Source organism: Phalacrocorax carbo, chromosome 8, assembly GCF_963921805.1.
Source record: "Phalacrocorax carbo chromosome 8, bPhaCar2.1, whole genome shotgun sequence".
Taxonomy (NCBI): domain Eukaryota; kingdom Metazoa; phylum Chordata; class Aves; order Suliformes; family Phalacrocoracidae; genus Phalacrocorax; species Phalacrocorax carbo.
In genome coordinates, this window is record NC_087520.1 from 2317141 (window position 1) to 2340269 (window position 23129).

The window sequence follows — 23129 nt, forward strand, 5'->3', positions numbered from 1 at the left end:
TCACCAGTGACAGGACGAGAGGGAACGGCCCCAAGCTGTGTCAGGGGAGGTTTAGGTTGGAGATGAGGGAAAATGCCTTCCCTGCCAGAGCGGTCAGGCCCTGGCACAGGCTGCCCAGAGAGGTGGGGGAGTCACCGTCCCTGGGGGGGTTCAAACACCGTGCAGACGTGGCACCTCAGGGCATGGTTTAGGAGGCCTGGGGGTGTTGGGTTGGGGGTTGGACTTGACCATCTTAGAGATCTTTTCCAACCTTAATGATTCTCTAGGATGAGTTGGGCCCCGCCAATGGAGAGGAGCCGGGCACCCGCAGGCATTCCCATAACGGGCAGAGATGAGATAGCCCTTCCCCCCCCTGATGGGATACAGGGACCCAGGAATGTCTCAGGAGTTAAAAACCAACCAACACCCCCCACCAAAACACAGACCAAACCTCACACAAGGCTCTGGATGCACCATGCCGTGAGAAGGGCAGCTCTCTGTCTCCAAGATGCTTTTTAAAGTTTATCCAGTGTCCTCCTTATCTGGATACCGAGGGACCCCCGCACGTCCGGGTCCTGCCGCGGGAGACCCAGCCAGGACCAGGCAAAGGCCAAGCTAAGTAATGCGAGACATAAAACCAACAGTACAATTTTATTTCGTATTTCATACAAACGGCACCCTCCCCACATTTTACAGGGTTAAATAGCGTTACCGGTGACTCGGCAGGCTCGCTTGAGGCAGCTCCTACAAACCCCGTAATGCGAATGACGTGGCCTGAAGCCAGGAATCAACGTGCCCCGGGATGGGGTTGTGTGAGGCAGCTCCAGCTTTAGGCTCCTCAGCGGGGATCAAATGAGTTGATTGCTCCCAAGAAAGGGTATCATGAGACAACCGCGCAGAAAAATTGATTTGTGGGAACGTGGTTTTAAATTAAAAGAAAAGCCCCATGCCCGGTGCTCCCAGTGCTGTACTGGTGCAGCAGCCAGGGGGGAGCACCGGGGATGCCCTGCCAGCAGCCCACGCACTCAGGTGTTCACAGGGAGGGCGGTGAAGAGGTGGTCCCTGTGTCAGGGCTGCAGGAAGCCTGGCACCTCCACAAGACACAACCGCCGCGCACATGGAGTCGAACGGGGGACAAGAGCTGCAGAGAGTGAAACACAACCCCAGCTGGCAGCCGTGGCCGTCTGCCCTGGAAAATGGGAAAAGCCCCCCAGAACCATTCGTGTCGTGAGATTTCCATTGCTCAGCTGAGCTGGATTCAGTCCTGGCTTTGGGTGAAGCCTGAACTTTCAAGCCACAGGCAGCGGAGCTTGGCCCGGCAACGCACGAGGTTAATGGAGTAATCAGAACAAATGTTTCTGACGATGGCAAACGAAGGAGCTCCAAGCAGAGGCCTGCGAACAGGGGGCAGTTACGCTTTGCACCTGGTTGTTGTTAGCCTCCTCATCATTTACCCTTGCCCCAAGTATTTCCCTTCAGCTGGTCCAACCTACTGAGCAAGGCTATGCAAACACGAGAAAAAACAAGGCTCAGCGCCGTGATAAAATTTTTCACACGTTTCTTGTACTTTAATCATTAAAAATCCTGATGGCCGAGGGTGGGGGAGGTGGTTGTTCTGCCGCTAGCAGGAACGCGCGGGGCCAGCGTCCCTCGGCTGCGAGGCGGTGCCCAGCCGGGATGCGCGCTAGGGCAGCCCAGCCCTGCCGGGAGGCTGCTGGGCACGGGGCAGGAGCTGCTGAAATCCCTGTAAGGCACCACAAGAAAAGGTCTAAATGTGGCCCTCTAACACCCTAAAATCCTTAGTCCCTCTGGGGTGCAGAACCTGTAGGAAGAAGTTGCATGCCTGGGATAACGCTCTCGACCCTCCTCCAGTCCCAGATTTCTCAGACCCCTGTTATGGAGAGCCAGAAGGGGAACGAGTGCTTTAGCTACTGCCCCATCTCTTATTTTCCTTTTCCATGGAAGGGAAGTGAGCACAGACATTTCTTTTTGTCCCCCACGTCCTCCCTCTCTCAGCTGAGGAGGAGGAAAGCGGCTGTCACAAATCAGAAGTAACCTTGTGGTACCAAACACACGGCTCCTACCACCACGCGCGGTGGCACCCAGCAGCTGGGTGACTGAACTCTATTTCTCTCTGCCAAACACTAACATGAAAAAAAAACCCCATTTCTCCAACAAAGCAACATCCCAAGATCCTCAAAAATTTTTCCTTGCCAAATAAAGTGGGTGACAGACCTGGCTGAAAGCGCAGCCTTGGGATACAGGTATAAATCCGAACCCTCTGCCTCTGGACTCGGGGCTCACAGCTGGGCTCGCCGCCGCCCCAGTTACTTCCTACGTGCCCGGAGGGATTTCATCACCACCTCCCCGCTGCGAGGCAGGCCCGGATGGGAGCAGTCTGGGGATCTAGAAATAAAGGACTATGAAAAACTAGCAAAAGCTGGGGAAGAGTCAGAACAGCCAAAGCAAGGGCAGCCGTGGGGCAGGAGCACAGGAGGTGGGGATAGCTGAGCTGGGCTCCCCGCTAATTCAGTGCCCTTTAAAGGTGTGCTCGGGTGGTTAGATACAGAGAGCAACTGAATTAGGAGGGAAAGAAGGAAGAAAGAAGCCTCCTCACACGCTCAGGATGGGGAGATCTCAGGGAACTCGGATCGGTCTGTGTCAGCCTCAAGTTGCAGTGCCCCGTTCCGGGGGATTTCACAGGAATCGCTGTTTTAAGAGACCACCCTTCCTCAGCACATCTGCTGGGATGGGGCTAAGCCAGGGACCCCCACCCACTGGTCCCACATCCCAGACTCCTTGAGGAGGGGTGTTTAATCACTGGGGCAGCTGGAGGGCAGAAGATTAAGGTCAGGATATAGGAGTCAGCTTCTTCTGTTAAAGTGCCTTTTTTTTTCTTTGAGCTTTAAAAACATCTTCCTTGCTTTTTCAGAAGAGGGGGGGCAAAAAAAAAAAAAAAAGGAATACTGGTTTTATATAACACAGAGTAGAGAATTAATCAATATTTACACAAATCTTGGATAAGGTTATGGCACAGACTAATAACCCAACACAGCAACCCAAAAAGCAGAGTGTCAAAAAGAAGGGAAAAACCTGTTCGTATGCTTTCAACACCACCCCCTGGAGATCCCAAGTGTAAACGGTTTTATCTAGGAAAAGGCATTTTAACTTGGGCTTTGGTAATCGGGGTTGATTACAGCCACATTGCGCAGCCGGCGGGGAGGACGTGGGTGGGCGCGCGGCCGCCCGACCTCTCCAGAGCACAGTCTGGGTTTAGACAAGTTCAACTTTAGCGTTTGGATAAACAGCCACCACGTCATATCCCTCGGGGGGCTTAACCCTCTCCTTCGCGTGCGTCTCGCAGTACAGCTGCTCTTCGATGAAGAAATATCCTCTCTGCTTCAGGTTGAGGCCACAGTCGTCGCACATGAAGCACTCGGGGTGGTAAAGCTTGTCCCGAGCTTTGACGATAGTGCCCCTGGTGAGAGGTGGGGAGAGCTCGGGTGAGATGGGGAAACGACGAGCATTAACAGCTTTTCCTGCTGCCTCAAGCAAAACCGAGTGAGTGAAGGAAAGCGGCGTGTAGGGGCACGTAAGGGTGTTATTGTGGGTTCCCATCCCAACAACTCAGCCCACCCAAAGCTGCCACCCTGCTCCAGGCTCGGTGGCTCTGGCGTATTTCTGCAAGCAGGGATGCTCCATTCCCATCTGTCCCCCCCCCCCGCAGCACCGCTCCACGGCTCGATGCAAAGCTGAGCCTCAAATATCTGCGCTCAGCCCAGATCCGAACGCCGGGAGCCAGCATCCTCCCAGCGCCGCTGGCAGGGCTGGGGCTGCGCACACACAGCACCAGCGAGAGCGTGGTTACAGGCGTTTGCGGAGCGGACGCTCAGCCAGCAAATCTGGCTTGAGCAGAACATAAATTACAACACAACATAAATTACAATACAATGGAGTAGAAAAATGCCTGTATTCTCTGAAATCAGAACCAACATCCATCCGTTGGAGAGTAACTCTCTAACAAACAAACAAAACCAATCTGCAGACATCTTCTACTTGACCCTTGAAGTGTTTCTCCCTCCTTAAGGCAGCGAAAGAGTGCTAGCACCGCCGGCGCTATTCATAGTCCCTGGGCAGTTACTATGATAAGCAGGGCAGAAACCATCCCATGAATCATCCCCGTTTTGCTGCAAGATTCCCTTAAAAGGGGCAATCCAAACGGTATTCCTCAATTCCAGGTTTATACATGGTTAGCAAAAAACCAGAAAGGGATTCAAGGTATTCTGCTATAAATCCTAGCCCGCACGCCTGGTAGGACCCAACCCAGCCACGTCCCGCCGAACCGGAGCCTGCGGCGAGGCGCGACACTTACACGATCCCGTTCCCGCAGCGGGTGCACTCAGGGAGCATCTGCAGCCCGGACATGGCACCGCCAAGCTTTGACACTGGGGACTTGATGTTTCGGGGGTTGCTCAGTTTGTCGAGTTTTTCACCTGCCAAGAATTTTAAACAGACACAGATTGAAAACTCAATCTCTTGGAGCTTTTTTTTTCCTTTTTCCTTTTTTATTTTTCCCTTAAGGAGTCAGATGAATCTCTGCCTGCCAGAACAGAACCTGCAACTTGCCTATAAGAAAGTAAAAAGCAGATAGTGAAACCGACTGTCTCAGAAGTCACACAGCATTCAGGTTTGCAGATGACCGCAGGACACTGCACTGACCCTCCGCTCATCCTAACAAAGCACGGATGGTGGCAGAAGCCCTTGGCTGCATCAGCAGATGATCCATCCATGTACTGGGGTAGCACCAGCTCACTACAGTCACCTTATCAAAAGGCAAAGCAGCCTTAATCTAGAGACGAGAGATTGATTTGGCTACAATACCATTTAGTGAGTTAAAGACACATAGGAAGAGATTCTATCACACCAACACTTCAGGTGTACTTCGTAGATCCACCATCGGGCGAGAGACATGGATGATTTGGAGCCCTCAGCACAGGAGGGACATGGAGCTGTTGGAGTGGGGCCAGAGGGGGCACAGAAATGCTCCGAGGGCTGGAGCCCCTCTGCTGCGAGGCCGGGCTGGGAGAGCTGGGGGTGTCCAGCCTGGGGAAGAGAAGCTGCGGGGAGACCTTATTGCAGCCTTTCAGTGCTTAAAGGGGGGCTGTAGGAAGGGTGGGGGTGACCTCTTTAGCAAGACCTGCTGTGACAAGCCAAGGGGTGATGGTTTTAAACCAAAGCAGGGCAGATTTAGACTGGATGTAAAGAAAAAATTATTTACAATGAAGGTGGTGAAACCCTGGCCCAGGTTGCCCAGAGAGGTGGTCGATGCCCCATCCCTGGGAACGTTCAAGGTCAGGTTGGACGGGGCTCTGAGTGACCTGGTCTGGTTGGAGATGTCCCTGCTCCCTGCAGGGGGGTTGGACTGGGTGGCCTCTGAAGGTCCCTTCTGACCCAAATCATTCTATGATGAAAGCCTTGTGGAGATTAGGCAAGTTAGGACAAACAATACAAGAGCTACATGCATTTTTCTTCCTAGAACACTCATTTAATCTCAAATAATCTAAATTAATCTAAAATAAAACATTGTGATAGAAGATAAAGTCTTCTGTGGCACGAAGCCTCCTGTCATAAAGATCCAACGACAGGAAAGGAAGCAATAAAAATTTTGTGCATATGAACAACATCACGGCAAAGTTTCCAGCATTGCAGCCCTCCTCCCTACAGATCATCCATCATCTGCCCTCGCATTTTGGGCAATAAAAACACACCTGTTGCCAACCACCATGACACTTAAAAGTTTCCAGTAATCCCTGCGTGGTTTTTCATGGCTCACAGCTGACTGGTCTTTTGGGTATGTATTGATCTGCGGTGCCTCTGTGATGGCCTAAGGTTATAGAAAGGAAAAGCTCACGAAGAAGGACGATGGATTTTATTCCATCAGCTGACACAGTTTGGAAGAGAAGCAGAGCAGCTCTTGGATGAACAAGCCATTCTTCAGCCCTGAGGCTTCCTGCACCCCCTAAGCTTCCAGGGTATTTCAGCCCGTGGTCAATCTTAAACATGTGCTTAAAGCCCACGATGCCCAGGAGGTCTCAGCAGGGGCCCAGGCGCTTTCTGACCCCGGTATCCACGCGTGCTGCGCCGGTTTTGGAAACTTCCACTTGGGTCTCGCTCGGAAGTGCCCACCGCAGCTCCAGGAACGTCTCTGCATTTCCTAAAGTGAATTTTTAGTACCTGGAAGCGGTGCGTCACTGCTTGCGGTCACTCACTGCTCTCATCCAGGTTCACGTGGTATGTTATGAAGCGCGTTGCTTGGCAGAGCTTCCTTCCGTGGAGGGACCCCCGCTTCCCCGCATCTCCAGAGCACCCGCTGTCCTGGGCTCGGCTGGGGAGGAGGCAGCACCCCCGATCCTGTCCCTGCGGGGTTACCCTGAGGATGCGCGGGCACCCTCCCACAGCAGAGCCCATCTCAGCGGTGGCTCTGACCCAGAGACCAACACTGCCAATGGTCCCAGCCAAGCAAGTAAAACCAAAAGAACTGATTTCTCACCAAACCCTGCTTTCCCAAGATATAATATAGTGTTTGGAGATGCTGAGAGCCTTGGTACGTGCGAGTCTGCCTGCCCAGGAGCGGACCGAGGCTGCTCACCCCAGGGGTCCTCCAAGCGCTCGGCCACCTCCAGCCACCCTCGCCTGGTGAGTCCTTCTGCTGCCTCGCTGGGAATAAACCAAAACAACTGCTCAAGCTATTGGCTTCCCCCAGCATGAGATACAGCATGCTTGGACTAGACACGCTCATCTGCCAACATTTAACAGTTAAGCTGTCACTGCCTCTCTGGCAGAGTGCATCAGAGCTTGGATAAGCTGCTTAAAAGAGGGGCGGGGAATAGATTTTACAGCAAAACGAGCCCTGCAGAGAGGGCTGCTTCCCATCTTCCCAAACGACAGATCGTTTCCTTCTATTTACCAGCCCACAGTCTTATCATAATTTGTGGTCCTCGGCAAGGCAGTGAGATGCTTTAACTCCACAATCTTAACCACCGCCGTCCCCGTTTGTGGCTGCAGCACTCATCCCTCCTGCGCCTATGGAGACGACTGCTGCGATTCCTCCAGCCTCCACCAGACCCTCAGCATGAAACATTGCTCCTTACAGGCGCAGGACAGAGCTGGCGAGGCTGAAGAAAATACAGCTTGCAGTAGAAACACCTCCCATATAAAACAGGTTGTTGCCTGAGACACCCAGCTCTGTGGGAGAGATCTTGACTTTAAAAGGACAACACACAGCAGGCTCGGGCAAAAATATATAATTTTAGGCTTAAGGAAAAAGGAGAAGGGGTGGGAGCTGTAAAACAACCTAGCAGGAACACTCACGGGGATTTCAACTGTGCTGAAACATCACGGAGCTTTATGCCAGGAGAGATGCTTTTCACTTCATTTCTCATCCCTTATGAAATAAACACTGATAGCATCGTAACGACTGAGGCATGAGCAAGACGGTGCCTGCAGCCAGTCGCACATCCCCTCTGCCCGCTGCCCGGCACAGCCGAGAGGGAAAGGGTGGGTGGCAGAGCCCCCCGAGGTGACCTCTCCCGCCTGCCACCACGCTGGCTGGCACCCACCGGCAGCCTCTCAGCCCCAGGCTCCAAACACACAGTGCTGCATCAGCGATGGGCTGGCACCGGGATGCCTCCGGGGCGAGCAGAGGTCCAGGACTGGCCGGGACAGTCCCAGCGTCCGAGGACTGTCCCGGCACCTCTTTGTCCCCCACGTTCCCCCCGCCCACACCCTTTGCTTTCTCCCTTCCTCCCAAAGGGCAGCGCTGCGTTTCTGCCGCCCCAGGGCCATGGGATGCAAGGCGAGGCAGCAGCAAACCAGAAAAGCTTTGGGTTTGTTCCCTTGCCCAGGCACAGATTAGGGAGGAAGAGGGGCAGCAGCGTTATTAATTGGGATTAACACAAACGCTTCCTATTTGGACTTGATGATCTTAGAGGTCTTTTCCAACCTTAACGATTCTATGACATTTCCTTCTTCCTAATGAGGAGACCTGGGGGTGCAGCAGACGCCTCGCTGGGAAGCTGCTTGTGCTTGCTCTCAGTGAAGCACCTGAAGGTACGTCTGGAACTTGTAATTAACACCTGTTTTCCTGCCAGCCTAGGAGGGGCTGTAACATTTACACCCAGTACTTGCAAGGCCGATCCCATCTCACGCTTTCTGGACATGCCTAAGTCGAACTGAGAAAACTAAAATTGGTGGAAACTCGGTGCTCAGAAGTTACCTGCGATTGTGCTTCTTGCAAAGCAAGGAGCAATATCCTTCTACTCAAAGAATACCGTTCTCCATCATTTTATATACACAGAAACTGAAGTGCAACAGCCTGACTCGCTACCTCTCGCAGCTTCGTAATGAGGTTTGCAGTAGTTGCTATCTTCCCATAAAAATCTAAGTTCCTGGATCCACGTGATCGGCGTATGAGGCTCTTGGAAGGAAGCAGAAGGAAGAGTCTTGCCCTAGTGATTGCAAAGTGAAGCCTGGAAGTTTGAACATAAAAACCCCAATGGACTTAAGGTTGAAAGGCAAATAAGAAGAAGCTGAAATGTAGAGTTTGGGGATCTCTTATTTAATGCCTGGGTTTGGCTCCGGCCCGTGTTAACGACGCAGGCAGGAAGCTGCGACAGACCTGAGAAGGGAGCCAAGAGCTCCTGATCTCTATCCCGGCGTTGTGAGGACCATCCCACACCCTTATGCAAATGCCATTTACTCAAGCAGGCCTACGGTTCTCCACCGGTGATCTTACACAACCGCTTCAGGCCATTACATTTCATAAACCATCTCAGGAAAACAGCTGCCACGCAGAAGCTGTTTGCAAATACAACTTTCTCACGATGCTCAAATCAGCCACAAAATTTGGTAAGCCCCCAGATGCTGGCCCGAGTATCCAAAACCCTGATTTGAAACTTGCCATCTGGGTGTTCCCCCTCACCGGGTGCTTGGACCCTCCCGCGTTGTGCTGAGCCGCCTCCGCACCGAGGCAGCGTGTGGTGAAATGACAGAGCAGAGGCGTTTGCAAGCCCACCCCATGAGCTGTTGCAGACGGGTCCTTTAGAGGCTTTTCAAGCTTCTGGACCTCAGCAGGGGAAGGAGAAGGAGGTTAAGCCTGTAACAGCAACTTGGTGGGTGTGGGGCCATGGAGCGGGGTGCAGAGGGACTGAATAATGGTCTAAGCCCAGCAGCAGTGCAGTGCCACAGCCGCGGCCGTGGGGAGGCGTAGGGGACTCGCGACACGCTGTGGGTGCCAACCTCCTTACCGTTCTCTCCAGCCTCCAACATGCCCTGCAAGTATCGGAAAGATCCAGACTGCTTCGGCTCCGAAACAGGCTTTTCGTAATCCTGAAGCATCTTGTAGACATCCGACTCCACATCAATCCCATTTCTGTTCCGTGGGAGAGACTTCAAGGGGTCGAGGCTGTTTTAAAGAAAAGCAAGAAAGTCAAATACAAACAGCAATTGTCAGCTCAGTAGGGAGGTACTGAAACCTCCACATTCCCACAGATTCAATTAAACACCTCTCTGTTCCCATGCGTTTCTCTGCCTGGAGGTACGCCCGTCCCAGGAACAGCCATTGAACCGGGGAAGTTAAACTCATTCCCTGTTCGCCTCCGATTGAGCAACACAGCCAGGGCTGGCCCAGTTACCAGATGCCTTCAGGAGACAGGGCAGCTGCTTACAAGCACTGTAAGTTGCCCTGCCACACATGGAATTTATGGAAAAAAAACCAAACGGGTAAAAACAATGCATTTCATTAATTATGTAGGGCCAGGGGATCCACCCACCCCTTGTACTGCGGTTAGGGCGTCCGGCACTGGGAGAGCGGGTGCTGCTGCCAGGCACAGGCATGACAGCAGCTCCCCTTACCACCCACAAATGCCTCTTTTGAAGTTAGCGTTTCTGTAGGTGACTGCATTAAAAGGTCCATTTGCCAGACACAGCCCACAGCTTAAATGAGAAACCCCCCACCCCGGGCTGCACGGCACCGGGGACGGACGCGAGAGCGGCCCCGTGACGTCCCTCCCAGCCACACGGCGACCCTCAGCATCCGGACCCGAAGCTGCTCCTTGGCTCCGTGTGGCATGACTGGGGTACAACAGGCAACAAATAGTAATTTAAACCATTATTCCAGTTCATTCGATACATCAAAACATGAAAAGCGTCGTTTGGAATCAAAAATATTTCAGGTACATGTTAAGTGTCCTGCTGAGTAGCGACGAATTCAAGTGCTGCTGCGCTTTGCTGAGGCCCCAAGGCATGGCCCAGCTTCATGGGAAGGGGCTCCTTTTCCTTTTTAAGGAGAAGATCATCAAGGTCATTACAAAACCAGCAAAAATAGCGAGAGCCCTGAACCCCATCAGGCAGCTTAACACATTTTAGCCACCATCTGACTCATTTTCCTCACCAGGATTATATTCGTGACCACGTTAAAAACAAAAAAATAAGGAAGAAAATTCACTTTCAAACAAAGAAAAAAACAACAACAAACAAAATTCATTTTCCAAGAAAAGCCAAAGCTCCGTTTTCTGGGAGTGACCCGCCAGCTTCTCCCGTGGCTCTGACCTCTCCAGACGAGGGGCAGAAGCGCCGGGGACCGGGGCTGCCGAGGCAACTGAGGACCCATCCCCCTGACCCCTGGCCAGCCGAGGCAACTGAGGACCCATCCCCCTGACCCCTGGCCAGCCAAAACCCTGCACGTGTGCCTATCCGTGCTGCCACAGCCCTCTCGTACATCAGTTCACACATTTTTTGATGAAAAAGGGCAGGTTTTGACACCAGTCCAGCCTGATTAAGCACAAATTCAAAGCGAATGCACTTCTGACCCAATTCTACTTGAACACCCCAGCTAACCTCCTGGCTTTTGGCTCACACACAGATAACATCAGATTTTTGTTCTCCGTATTTTTTGTGCGGTTCTCTTCTTTCCAACTTCATTAACTTTCCTGGAGCAGCGCAGGGAACAAGCTGGCTCACAGCATCACTGAAATATGAATTCATGCAGGCACAGAGTTCCCCAGCTGAAAAAATCTGCTCTTTGTATTTCATACAGACGTTACTTTCTTGCAGAATATTTTGCCAGTCTGGAGGAGCATAAATCATCAGCGGCATAAGCCGTGCGAAAGCAGCGCAGCCCACAACCTGGCCTGTCTCAAAGTCCGAGTTATCCACCCAAACTGTTCTTGGCTACACAAAAGCTTTTTCTTTCCTATGAGCATTATTTATTTCCCAGCCTCCCGGACAGCTGCACTGAGCAGATCTTACATTTATGAACATCCCATGTTTACTGGGGCTAATTTTCTCTGCAGATACCTCCAGCTCCCAGGCCAAGTGTTTGCTCTGGGGTCTGTGGAAGTGTCATCCCCACTCCTAGGAGGGCAACACCCTCCATCCAGCCCTGAATATATACGTTGAAAAAACAGGATACTAGCATCTGTGACGCTCCCAGCCTAGTGACTGGATCTGATACCGCTAATCTCCCTATCCCCCTTCGCCAATAGAAGGATCTTACGTGGATCTGGAAAACCAGCACCTTTACCCATCTCTGAGATAAATGGCTGAACATTGCTTCGGCATCACAAGCTTAAATTCAGTGTTGCAGTTGCTACTTACGTGCACGTGGTCCTTTTGTTCCTTTGGCATCTCTAAAACACCATTTTTGGGGGTTTTCTTTTTTTTTTTTCCTCCCACCTACTCTCGACTAACGGAGCAGGAGCTGAACCCAGCACCTCTGGAGCTCGGGGAGCACCACAGCCTCAACGCACACCCCCGAAACCGAGTTTGCGTGAAGAGCAGTGGGACCCAGCGCGTGAGCCGTGCTCTCGTCCTACCTCTGGGCAGGGGTGATGTGGAGCCCACTCAGCTGGCCCGGCAGAGCCGACTCGGAGCCGCTGTTAGCGTAGAGCCGGGTCGGGTGGTGGTGCTGCACGTTCAACATCTGCTTGTTGTCCATGGGGCTGCCACCAGCCCCGTGGGGCATCGGCCTCCTGCTCTGGGCAGGCCCATTGTCCTGGAGGGAAAGAAAAAGCAGAACCACCTGAGATTTATACTTCTTAGCGTGATACACAGGGAGAGGCTGCGTTGGGACGTGCAGTTTGCAGTAATAATATTTTATATGTACTATGGAAAACAGAGATATGCAGCAGGAAAAGGAAAACTCAGGCTTGACCTGCACTTAAATATTGCTGAATCTGTGCAGCTTTCCTTGGTCTCCGACCAAATGAACTTGCCTGTTTCTCCACGGTGAGCCACTGCCAAGTATTCTGCATTTATTCTCCTGTAAAAGCATATTTGTTATTTCCGCAAAAGAAAGGCTGCGAGTCTGCTTCTCATTTCGAGTTACATCACTCCAAGAGCACTTATCGCTCTCCTGACTTCGGGGCAATCACTCCTGATTTACATTAGCAAAACACGATAAAACCCAAGCTCTGCAGCTACAGGTTGGGCAAGACCTGAAGCCAAGGGGCCAATCCTGCTATTTCCACTTACTTGCAACTACCTTCGTCCACAAAGAGCCGTGTTCGTTTCGGAGGTTTTCCTCCCGAAATAACACCAGTCATTAACAACGTGAGAAATGCATTGGTCAAGGGTTTAGCTTAGTATTCATATTTTCATCGGCTTTGTAATTCCCAAGGCAAACTACGGAAATCTTTTCGTCATATGACCTCAAGTCAGGAACTCAGATGCCATTAAAACGCGAGCTTTCCATATTATTTTACCTACAAAAAACATTACCTATGTGTTTTTCCAGAGCTTTGTTAGTCAGCCCTGCGCACACCCATAAATCCAACAGTACCTACTGCTAATCCTGCCACAAGCCACCTGAGCCAGGCTTTACCTGCTAATGCTCAGCCTGGGGAGCGACCAGCAGCCCCTTCCCCGGAATGGGGCTAATTCCAGCTATCGGGAAAAGCAGCAGAAAGCCAGACACAGCCTAAGGACATGCGCCGGCTCCTGCTATTTCCAGCCATGCGAGTCAGAAACATGCCCGTACCGATGGAAGAAAGAGATGCTTGTATAAGAGGCTGTAATCTGTTTAATCGGGTTTAATCTGTTGCAGGGCAGGCCCCCAGCAATGCTGCCTGGCACCAGTTTTTCAGTAGACTGAAGGTGATGCAAAACCAAGCAGGCAAAGAAAACACCGTCCTGCGAACAAATAACAACGTGCGTATTGCAGGGCTCTAACACAAAGCTTACTTTTGACTAAAATAATCCAATAAATACTAATTGGAAACAAATGTCTGTCACTGGTGCATAGCAGAAAACACTGGTGCTCCCAAGCCTTGTAAAAATGAACAGCTAAGAGAAATAAAAACCAGATTCTGCTAGGAAAAAGCTCTTGAAAGCCCAATCCTTCAGTTCTTCCTAAGGCAAAACTCCCATTGATAAAAACCAGGATCAATTAAGAACTGCAGGATGGTGCCTTTGAGGGCTTTTTTTCCTGCCACCGGCTCAAAAACGGCAGACTCCGGCAAGCTCCCGGCAATTCCACCGCCTCGAAAGCCCCGACAGCCACCCTGAGCCCTCTCGGCGCTGCTCCTTCCACACTGTGCGTGCACACACACGTGGGGAAAAACTGCTTCCAACATAATAACTTCAAATTATCTATTAAAAAAGGAATTTTGCTGCCAGGAATAATATAATTTTAACTGTTCCCCAATTTATATTCTTTTTAAAAAAAAAATTACAACCAGGCTATGGGTTTCCAATTCCCAGATTTATATTATGATTTCAAGGGAAATAAAGAAAATGTTTTCAACTGTGACACAGAAAGGAAAAGAAGGATCATAAACATTTCGGGGAAGAAAGCAATGGCCCCTGCTGCCTGGCAGGCCAAAGTTATACTTTTAAAAAGCCATTACCGTTAATTACGCGTGCGGCGGGGCTCCGATGTGCACTTGATCCGAGGGAAGCGGCAGCCGGAGCCTCTGCCTGCAGAGAAGAGGGCAAGGGTCCCTCTGTTCTTCTCCCCTCTAGCCTCATGGGCTTCCCCGTACCAGGGACACCCCAACCCTCGCTGGGGAGCGCGGGGCTGGCGGCTACTTCTGGAATGGGAAGTTCTACCATCCAATGGCCCAGAGACTATAATCTCCAAGGACTTGCTTTAATCCGAGATAGTTTGTAAAGCGTTGGCCATTCATTCCTGTTAAGCTCAACAATTTGCGCATCAAGAGCAAACGTTGCTATAAGGCTAAAACTTGGGCATAATCCAAAAAGCACGAAAGCCCGGTGATGGAAACGGGGCGTTGCAGAGCTCTCCCCGCGCTGCCGAGCTGCCCAGCCTCCTCGGTCGCCACTGGCTCCCGTCCCTGCGGACGGGGGGTGCTCGTGGTGGTGGCAGCTCACCCTTACATCTACTCAGCCATGTAATAAAGCCACAGGTGACCCAGAAGCATCCATAGGGATCAACAGGCTCCTCCTGACGGGCCCTGGAGCACTCCCGCTACCCTGACACCTACCAAGACCATGGAGATGAAGCAATAGATGACCCTCAGCCTTTTCCACCAAGTTCTTTGCAGGCTTTGGAGAGCTGTGCTGCATGTCAAGAGCAGATGATGGCTTTGTGGGAAACACACACAAAGTATTTACCCCTCTGAGAGCACACCAGTTTGCCTTCCTTGTCGCTCTCTGTTTCCCTGCTACACAGCTTTCCTCTTGCACAAAAAGCGGTTCTGAGGATTGAGCTGAGTCCTTTTTTCTCATCTCAAAGGCTGCTTCAGCATTTTCCCATGAGACCTTTGCAAGGCTTCACATTGTTCAAAACACTCATGCATTCGTTCTCGGAAACCTAGAACCAGATGGATTTCTTTCCAGTTCTCAAATTCAAGATCAGAAAAAGTTTCCCCCCTTCAGGACTTAATTTGCTTTTCTCTACTGGCTTTTTTTCCTGCTTTTTATGGCCTCTCTTAAATTAAAGAGGGTTTGCAAATGCTTCCTAAGAGCTGGCCTGTGAAGTTTCACCAAGGAGAACTCTCTTAGCCTATGAAACAGAAACGTGCAATCTGTTTTCTCACGCTTGCCTTCTAGGACCATCAATTACGGAGCGTAACCAGCCTCCTGACACGCAGCATTTGGAGCTCCTGGAGCCCAGGCCTCCCCACTCCTGGCAAACATGATTCACGCAGCTGTCCCACACCAGATAAACACAAGGCAGAGTTAGAAAGGAGCTGTTTGAAGTCCCAGTCCCCGGGAGCAGGTGAGTTTTGGGGTGGTTTTGTGTGCGGCTGCAGTACGGGAGGGCAGCACGATGTGCAGCGAGTGCCCTCAGCCAGACCCACCTTCTCCAGTCATGACCTGGCTGGAGACCCCCAGCCTGTCCCTTCCCACCAGGAGAAGGAGCAAGCAGAGGAAAAAATGGATTATTTGGAGGAGAATCATAGAATGTCCTGGCTTGGAAGGGACCTGCAAGGCTCACCGAGCCCAGCTCCCGTCCCTGCACAAGACACCCCAAATTCACACCGTGTCTCTGAGGGCCTTGGCCAAGTGCTTCTGGAATATCCCCAGGCTGGTGCCGTGATGCCTCCCTGGGGAGCCTGTGCCAGGGCTCCACCACCCTCGGGGGGAAGGACCTTCTCCTAATGCCCAGCCTAACCCTCCCCAGCACATCTCCCTGCCGTTCCCTCGGGTCCTAATGAGTCACCGCAAACGGAAAAAAAATATGACCTGCAGCACGCACCTGCCTTGGCCACCCCTTGCGCGGCCTCATCAAGCCACCTTTTCCTCCTTGAGATGCGTTTATCAGCGTTGCACAAATGCAGCCCGTGCCTTATCCCGAATATCCCAAGGAACTATTTCCAGCAGAAGGAAAACGCGACGCGGCGCGCGGCAGCGCTTCTCTTGGCAGGAGGCGCAGGGAGCCGGGGCAGTCGGGCACACACAGCTGCGGTAGGAGCAGCGCCGGCAGCAAGCAGTGCCTCGCCCCGAGCCCACCGGGCTCCTGCGTACTAAGGGGAGACCTTATCGCTCTCCACAGCTTCCTGAAGGGAGGTTGTAGCGAGGTGGCGGTTGGTCTCTTCTCCCAAGTCACAAGTGATAGAACGAGAGGAAACGGCCCCAAGCTGCGTCAGGGGAGGTTTAGGTTGGGTTTTAGGGCAAACGCCTTCCCTGCCAGAGCGGTCAGGCCCTGGCACAGGCTGCCCAGAGAGGTGGGGGAGTCACCATCCCTGGGGGTATTTAAAAGATGTATAGACATGGCCCTTGGAGGCATGGTTTAAGAGGCCTGGGAATGTTGGGTTGACGGTTGGCCTTGATGATTCTAGAGGTCTTTTCCAAATTTAACGATTCTATGATTTTTTAACACTGACCCTCGGACACCAACAGCCAGATGCCACCAACTTTGCTTGCACTGAGCGGCACCTCACTCTGTAGAGAGTCTTAAATGCATTCTTGGGTGCCACTATTTATTAAGAGGAAAGAGAGATTGTTTTTGGATGCCTGGCTCTCATCCCCACCACACAATGCAGTGTAGAGAGCATGAAAGGAACAATTTTCCTTTTCTATTTAATGGAAAGATACCGTACGACAGGTTGCGTGGATTTAATCCTGGGAACTCCTCAGAGAGCCAGAAAAAGGGAGAGCTTGCTTCCTTCCTTATTCAATTTCTAGCAACTTATTCAATTTCTAGCAAGTCCCTCTGTTCCATGCCTGTTTATTAGCAAATCTCTTTTCCCCTATATCAGCCGAAGGCATTTCGTTTAGCTGCAGCGTGATGCCTGGACACAGCCAGTGGCGCAACGAGCACAATCAGCAAAGTAACGAAGCTCAAATGCTTTTCACAGGACACACCGTTTCCAATTTCAGGAAACATATAGGGGAGCATTAAAAGAAGCAAGTTAAAGGTTTCAACAGAAATACAAATACAGTCTGTGGCTTCACCACGCAGAGGGAACACGTATTCTAGGTAATGGATAAGACGACAGGCTTTGCCTGCTCATTACAGTTGTGCCCCTGATCTGCTGGTGTAGCTGAATTAGAGGCACTTTCATCCCTCAGGATTTTTAGTTAGGACAGAAGACTCAAAAACTTCTACCAAGCTAATCACTGCTGAAATAAGCGTTCCCATAAGTAGGAAAACATGTGGCCAAGAGGGAACTTCCAAAAGGTCCGAAAATCAGTCTCAGTCCCCATCTCTTCTGGAAAGAGTTTATCATCTTTTGAAACCCCCTTTTGTAGAGTCATCAAAAAGCATAAATCTCTTCAGATTTTCAAAATACATCAAGGCGAGCACACAGCTTTAGCCGTCTGCTTAACAGGAATAATGTTGGGATCCAAAGCTGGGAAGAGTTTAACTCATGGATTTATACCTAAGCCCGTCTCTCAGCAAGCAGAAGGCCCCTGGGCTCGCCACCTCGCCTGCCCCCGGGACCAGCCACCCTCAGCCATGCTCATTAGGGCTCTGTTTTGCAGAGCGGCAGGAGTTAAATGCCCTTCGCACTCAGAGAATATGCTAGAGCAGGCACCTTTTCTTAAGAGTTTTGGGAACTGACACCCTTTGGTGAAATACATCCAAGCTTTCCTAAAGTTTGACTTCAAGTTCTTATTCTCAAGAAAAAAAAAAAGGGGGGGGGGGGCGCGGAGATTTTTTAAAAAAATATTTTGCACAACATCCTATTTGTCCTTCCAGACTTTTTTAAATACAAGCCTTTAGCTCTAGAGACTGCAGGCTTTAGACACAGCTTTAGAGAACATCAGACTTTGTGTTCTGACCCAAAGCATTTAAAGTTCATCCACATCACAGTGTTTTAAATTAGACCCTTAAAAGGCCAGAAGCACAAACAAAATAATTAATCTCATTTTCCAGACTATCCGACAGAGATTAAAACTGAAGATTGCTAATTTGAGAGGTCAACGTCGGCTCCTACAGCCTCTACGTAAGCACCTACACCCATGGCCTGATTTGGAAGAGCTTTGAGCAACGGCAGCTTTGGTGCATCTGAGAAGCCTTCCTCGGAGCAGACCCGCCAGCACAGAGCCGAACACACCTCCGAAATTACCCCTCCAAGCCCCAAATCCATCCTGGAGCCCACTTGTGCGGTGGGAGATGATCTGCAGGGAAAGCACCAGCAGCAGCTCCGGCTCCCAGCGGTGCAGGCACCCAGCCGCCGCGGGGATCCCCTGCAAGGTGTTAATTTTCCTAAGCCCGGGGAGCCAGTCCTGCTTTCGGTTAAAAACACGCGCCGCATCAGACTTAAATAGAGCTGAAGGTCATTAACGGCTTGGCTCAGCCGACTGCAGTTTTCTGCCTCATGTACTCCAGACCCACTCTCTTCCTAAAACCAGAACACGATCAGTCAGTATCAGCTAGGCGTTTGCTACCAAAATGATGCATTAGGGATGCGAGCGTTGCTATTTGTGCACCAGGAGGTCAAAGCATCCCTTAGCCACAGGGTCACCTTGAAGGTGTCTCTTGTGAGCACACTTGTTACTTGTGTCCATCCTCCGAGCGCTCCGGCTCCTCACCGACGTTTGACTTCTCTCCCTCACTCCAAACAATGTTCTGCAGGGAGCCTGCCAGTGTTTCTCCAACTCTCTGCAATATATGGCTAAAAGATGTGTCCCTGGTGTTGGTCCCTCAGCTGCCCACCATGGAAGAGAAAAGGACAAGAATATTTTTCTGCAGAACCGGGATAACGTTTGGATGTCACTAATATCATTAGGACATCGTCACACCATCTGCCTCAATAGCTACACCCAAAGGAAGGTCAGCTTAGAGCAAACCCATCACGGTTCCTGCAAGGCTGAGGGGTGGTTTGAGACCCGTCCCCACCACACCTGCTGTCCGACGTGCCCAGACAGCCTGGTGATGGGCTCCCCGCTTCTCCGATGGGCGCCTGGCACCGCCGGCTGCCCGGGGCTCACTGGGGCTAGCTCAGACCTGGCAGCAAAAGAAAGGGATAGAATAGGTTTTTCTTCAAAGCAAACATGCAGTTTCTGCCCGTGGCTGCCTTTTCTTCTGACCCAAGGGGTACAGTCGCACTTTGATGACCCAATTCTGATCTCTCTTGGCAGATGGCTTTTTGTGAGCAAAGTTTCACCCCCTTCATTGCTGCAAGTCCTCTTTCATGCTAATATGACAAGCAATTGGCACTGATTCTAGCATATCCTGACACAAGATGTATCCTACCATATCCCGACACTCTGAAGACTGAAGTTCAACCTCAACAGAAGACAGCTGCGATACAGCAATCCTTTCCTCTCCTCCCCCCCAGTTTTTCAACAGCAAAGACACTGCTTTGTCTCTGATAAACTGGTTCAAAAGTCCCAGAAATGGAAATATTATTACCCCACAGAGGAGGTACACGGGACAGACGGCACTGTTTTCATCTGAATGCAAATAACAGATTTACACTGCAGCCAATGTCCGCAGGAGCGGGATCGATTCTCCAGCTCGCTGCCTCAGAGGAAGTCCCGTGGCGAACCCTTATGTCAAAGGCTGCCCCCAAAGCTGTGGAAAAAGGATAAATTTTAAAAGGTCTACATATTTTAACACATTTCCCTACGAGCACAGTTCAGGTGCCCTGTTGAGATGCTGGTTTTACAGACTCAGCAGGCTCCAGTCTAACTTTAAAAAGCTCTAGCAAGTACAATCCCACTATTTAGCTCAGCTCAGAAGATTAACCGATAAGAAAAAAAGGTCGGGCGTAGTTTGCTGAAGCCGGATGAACGGAGCATTATTTTATGAGGCAGATTCCAAATATTCTGCCAAGTTCCTCTTTCAGCATATACCACAGCCTGAAGAAAAACTTTATCCATCGCGTCCCTCTTACTACACTCCTTTCACGGTCGTCAGCTAAACACCAAATTCATTTTTCAGATCTAAGTAAGAGACCAAACCTTTAAAATCAGATGGTGTTTTAGTTAAAAGGCTGCAGACGACGTTCACATGAAACATAACCTGGAGCCTGGCCGAGCCCCAGCCCTCCCGCGTCCCCAGGACGGGCTGTACCCTGAGACGGCACGGCTCTTAGCGCACAGCAGGCCACATCTCAGGGCAGGGGCTCAAAACGAGTCCCACAGCCTCGTGCCAGGTCTTGGGCATGCTGAAAAAACACCTGTGGGTCATGTCCAGGTGGGCAGAGATGCAGCCCCCGCGAGCATTGCTATGGTTTGCTCAGCTTCGTGGTCTCGGATCCGGCACTCCGGCTCATTTTAAAGCTCATTTCTGTATTAGGTTCTGCAATTTCTGCCGAAACCCCTGCAAGTGAAAGCGTTATATGAAAGTCTCCTCTATTTTCTGTTTAATTGCTGTTAGGGCAGGGAGCAGGCTGAGGTCAGCCCCACCATCTCCCATCAGCGCAAGCTTCCAACCACAAAACTCTCGTTTCCACAGGCAAAACAAACAGAGCTTTCCATACGGCAGCCTGGCTTTGTTTTTCAGGAGTAATTCCATAAACACGCGACTCCAGGAGCTGGGGCCTGACCAAAGGCACCCGCTGCCCTCGCCCTGGGCACTGCCGAGCCGCCGGGGCCAGGCTGCGGCTCACCGCGCCGAGCGCGCCGCATCAGGAGCGACAGCTCTGCAGATGTAAAAGCTGAACGTTTCCCACCAGCTTTAAATGACATGTCACTTCTGACAGTGTTATAGCAACCTTGACAAGAGTCAGCCGGAACGTGTTTGCGTGGATGGGGAGGTTTCTAAACCATTTGTAAGCGATGGTTGGGAATTTCTTAACTTCCAGGAGGAGGACATCCACCCCTTTCTGAAGGAGGGCTCTCAGGAGACGCTCGGTGATGTAAAATGAGGTATTATTTTTAAAAAGTGGCTTTAAGGTAAGCTAGGAAAATATTCCAGCGCTATATTTGCACATGCACACGTTCTGCACTGTGTAACGTACAGCTTGAGGACAACATACATCTAACCCCGGGACAACCGCTCACGATTAGTGAGAATTAAGCTACGATTAGGGAGAAGTAAGTGACACAGACCCTTCTTAAACAGCGAACACCTTTCTGCCTCAGCACGGTCACGCTGACGGCCACCGGCGAGGGCCCGAAGGCTGCTGGCTCCCAGTGGCTCAGCAAACAGCTTCACCCCCCGGGAGAAGCCACAGCCCTTGCGCAACTTGAAGAGCTGAGAGGGACTTGAGCTGCAACACCATGACTTTATCCCTTAAGCCACCTGGCTCCCCAGCAGTCTCTTAAAAACCCACAGCAATGGAAAAGAGTTACCCAAGACCAACAAGAATGATTAAAATGTGTTTCCATTTATCTCGCCTGCTCCAGTGTAGAGGGCATGTTTTTAATATCAAGGGTGCAAGAGGGTGTTTAATAAGCAGACAGAGGAGGGCTTTATAGAATGTATTGGTTTTATTAACACTTTCGTAAGAAAAGCAAGATAGCTGGGATCAAAGGCTCTGCTGAATGGGAAGAGCGCAGGAGACACTGGCTGCGTTTTCAAAACTCCTTTGGGCAAAGCTCTGCAGACAAAGCCCTCCTGCGCAGGCAACGTACATACGTTTAGGCGGGAGAGAAACTACTGCACTGCACTAACGTAAGAAACTCGTGTTAAGGCTCAAGGCTAGGGGTGAGTATCTCCAGCTCTCACAGTCCTACGACAACCTCCGTCACAGTTTCACGTGTGAACGGAACTAATATTCATAAGTGATTTTAGAAGAAATTAGACTAGGTGAAGAAGCCTAAGAATAAAAGCATTTCTGTGTATCCTATAAGTAGTATTTAACTTTCACCCATACAGGAAAACCTAATGACCGTTAATAGAAAATAAACATCAGTGAAGCCTCCAGGTGTTTTTGCAATACAACAACCCTGGATAACAAAGGTAGAACGGTGTCGACAACTCCTCTGTTGTAAGACGCAGCAGCGGTGCCCTCCTGCCAGGAGGCTGTCTAGCCATGGCTAAGCTCAACGACAGTCTAAACCCTAGCAAGGATTTTCTCTCTGCTTCCCAGTGTTCAGGGTCACCTTTCCAGACATCCACGGCGCAGGGGAGCATCGCTCAGTGCAGGCGTCAGGCAGGTGCTGCTGCCAGCACCCAGCCCTGCCGTGCACGGGCTGCTGTGCAGGGTCAGCCTCCCCGCCGTCAGAAAACAGCGCCTGCTCCAGAGAAAAGCCATCGTCGCAACAGGTATGCTCCCCGTCTTCGGGAAGATGCTGCTCTTCCCATCTCGGTGCCACCTGCCCGAGCCACCGTTCAGCGCTGCCATTAAATGGCTTTTCTCACCATGTGGCATTTGGCTATAGAACAAACCTAGTGAGCTTGACACTAACAGGCAACATCCTGATTTCATCCTTCTCAGCTCGCTCCCTTCTCTGCTCCCAGTTGGAGCAACTGTTGCATTTTCAGGTGTTATCATATCAGACTTTCCGATTTTCTTTCCATAACCACTACCAGCAGCTAATCAGGAGGAAGAAAGCAGCATGGGCTACAAGCTAAGCTTTAGACTACAGAAATATTACATGCTTAAACCCCAGAAGATGCCTACTTCATGAGTGTGGCTTATCTGAACGCATCTTTCTGTAAAAGCCAAGGTAGGATACAGAAGACAACACAACAAAAGCAATAGGATAATTTTGGTTTTCATTTTGGAATGTGCCAACCTTCTGCTTTTACTCATTAATGAAGAAAATAAACTCAGCTTGAGTCAAAAACGTGTGTCTAGCTTTCCTGCTAACAAACAAGCCCTGCAGTGCCCGTGGGACATCCCAGCCCTCAGGAGCTGGGCTGTTCCAGGGGATGGGAGGCAGCTGCCGCAGCCCGGCCCTCCTGGCCACCATTTACCATCCCTTCCTGCCAAAGAGAGTCTCAGGACCCGCTCCCTGCCCTTGCCCCATCCCCTTCACCCCATGCGCTGGCAGCCGGTCTGCCCCAGGGCGCTTGGCTGGCTGCAAAGAGTCTGGGGGACCACAGCGAGCATCCCTCCCACACCCAGCACCCCCTTCCCGCACCCAGCATCCCCTTCCCACACCCTGCCACTCAAGGAGGGCTCCCTCTGCAAGCTCTCACCCCAGCAGGTCAAACAAGCGACTGCAAAGAGCAATTCATTAATCTTAAGTGAGCAACGAGGAAAAATGAAATAGGGTAAGTTATTTCTCCCAAAGGATAAGAACAGAAACGCTGACCTAGATGTGTGCTTCCCAGCACTCGCTAT

The 23129-nt window shown here is 51.1% G+C and overlaps 1 protein-coding gene across 1 annotated transcript in view; it reads right to left on the bottom strand.

Moving 5' to 3' along the window:
• Positions 1-611: 611 nt before the first annotated feature.
• PDLIM4 (PDZ and LIM domain 4) overlaps positions 612-23129 on the bottom strand; it is a 56202-nt gene continuing 33684 nt past the window's right edge. The window contains exons 4-7 of the mRNA XM_064458280.1: positions 11853-12031; positions 9285-9442; positions 4352-4472; positions 612-3457 (exon numbers count right to left, since the gene is read on the bottom strand). Coding sequence (XP_064314350.1) covers positions 3253-3457; positions 4352-4472; positions 9285-9442; positions 11853-12031 — 663 coding nt within the window. The 3' untranslated portion in view covers positions 612-3252. The remainder of the gene's footprint in view (positions 3458-4351; positions 4473-9284; positions 9443-11852; positions 12032-23129) is intronic.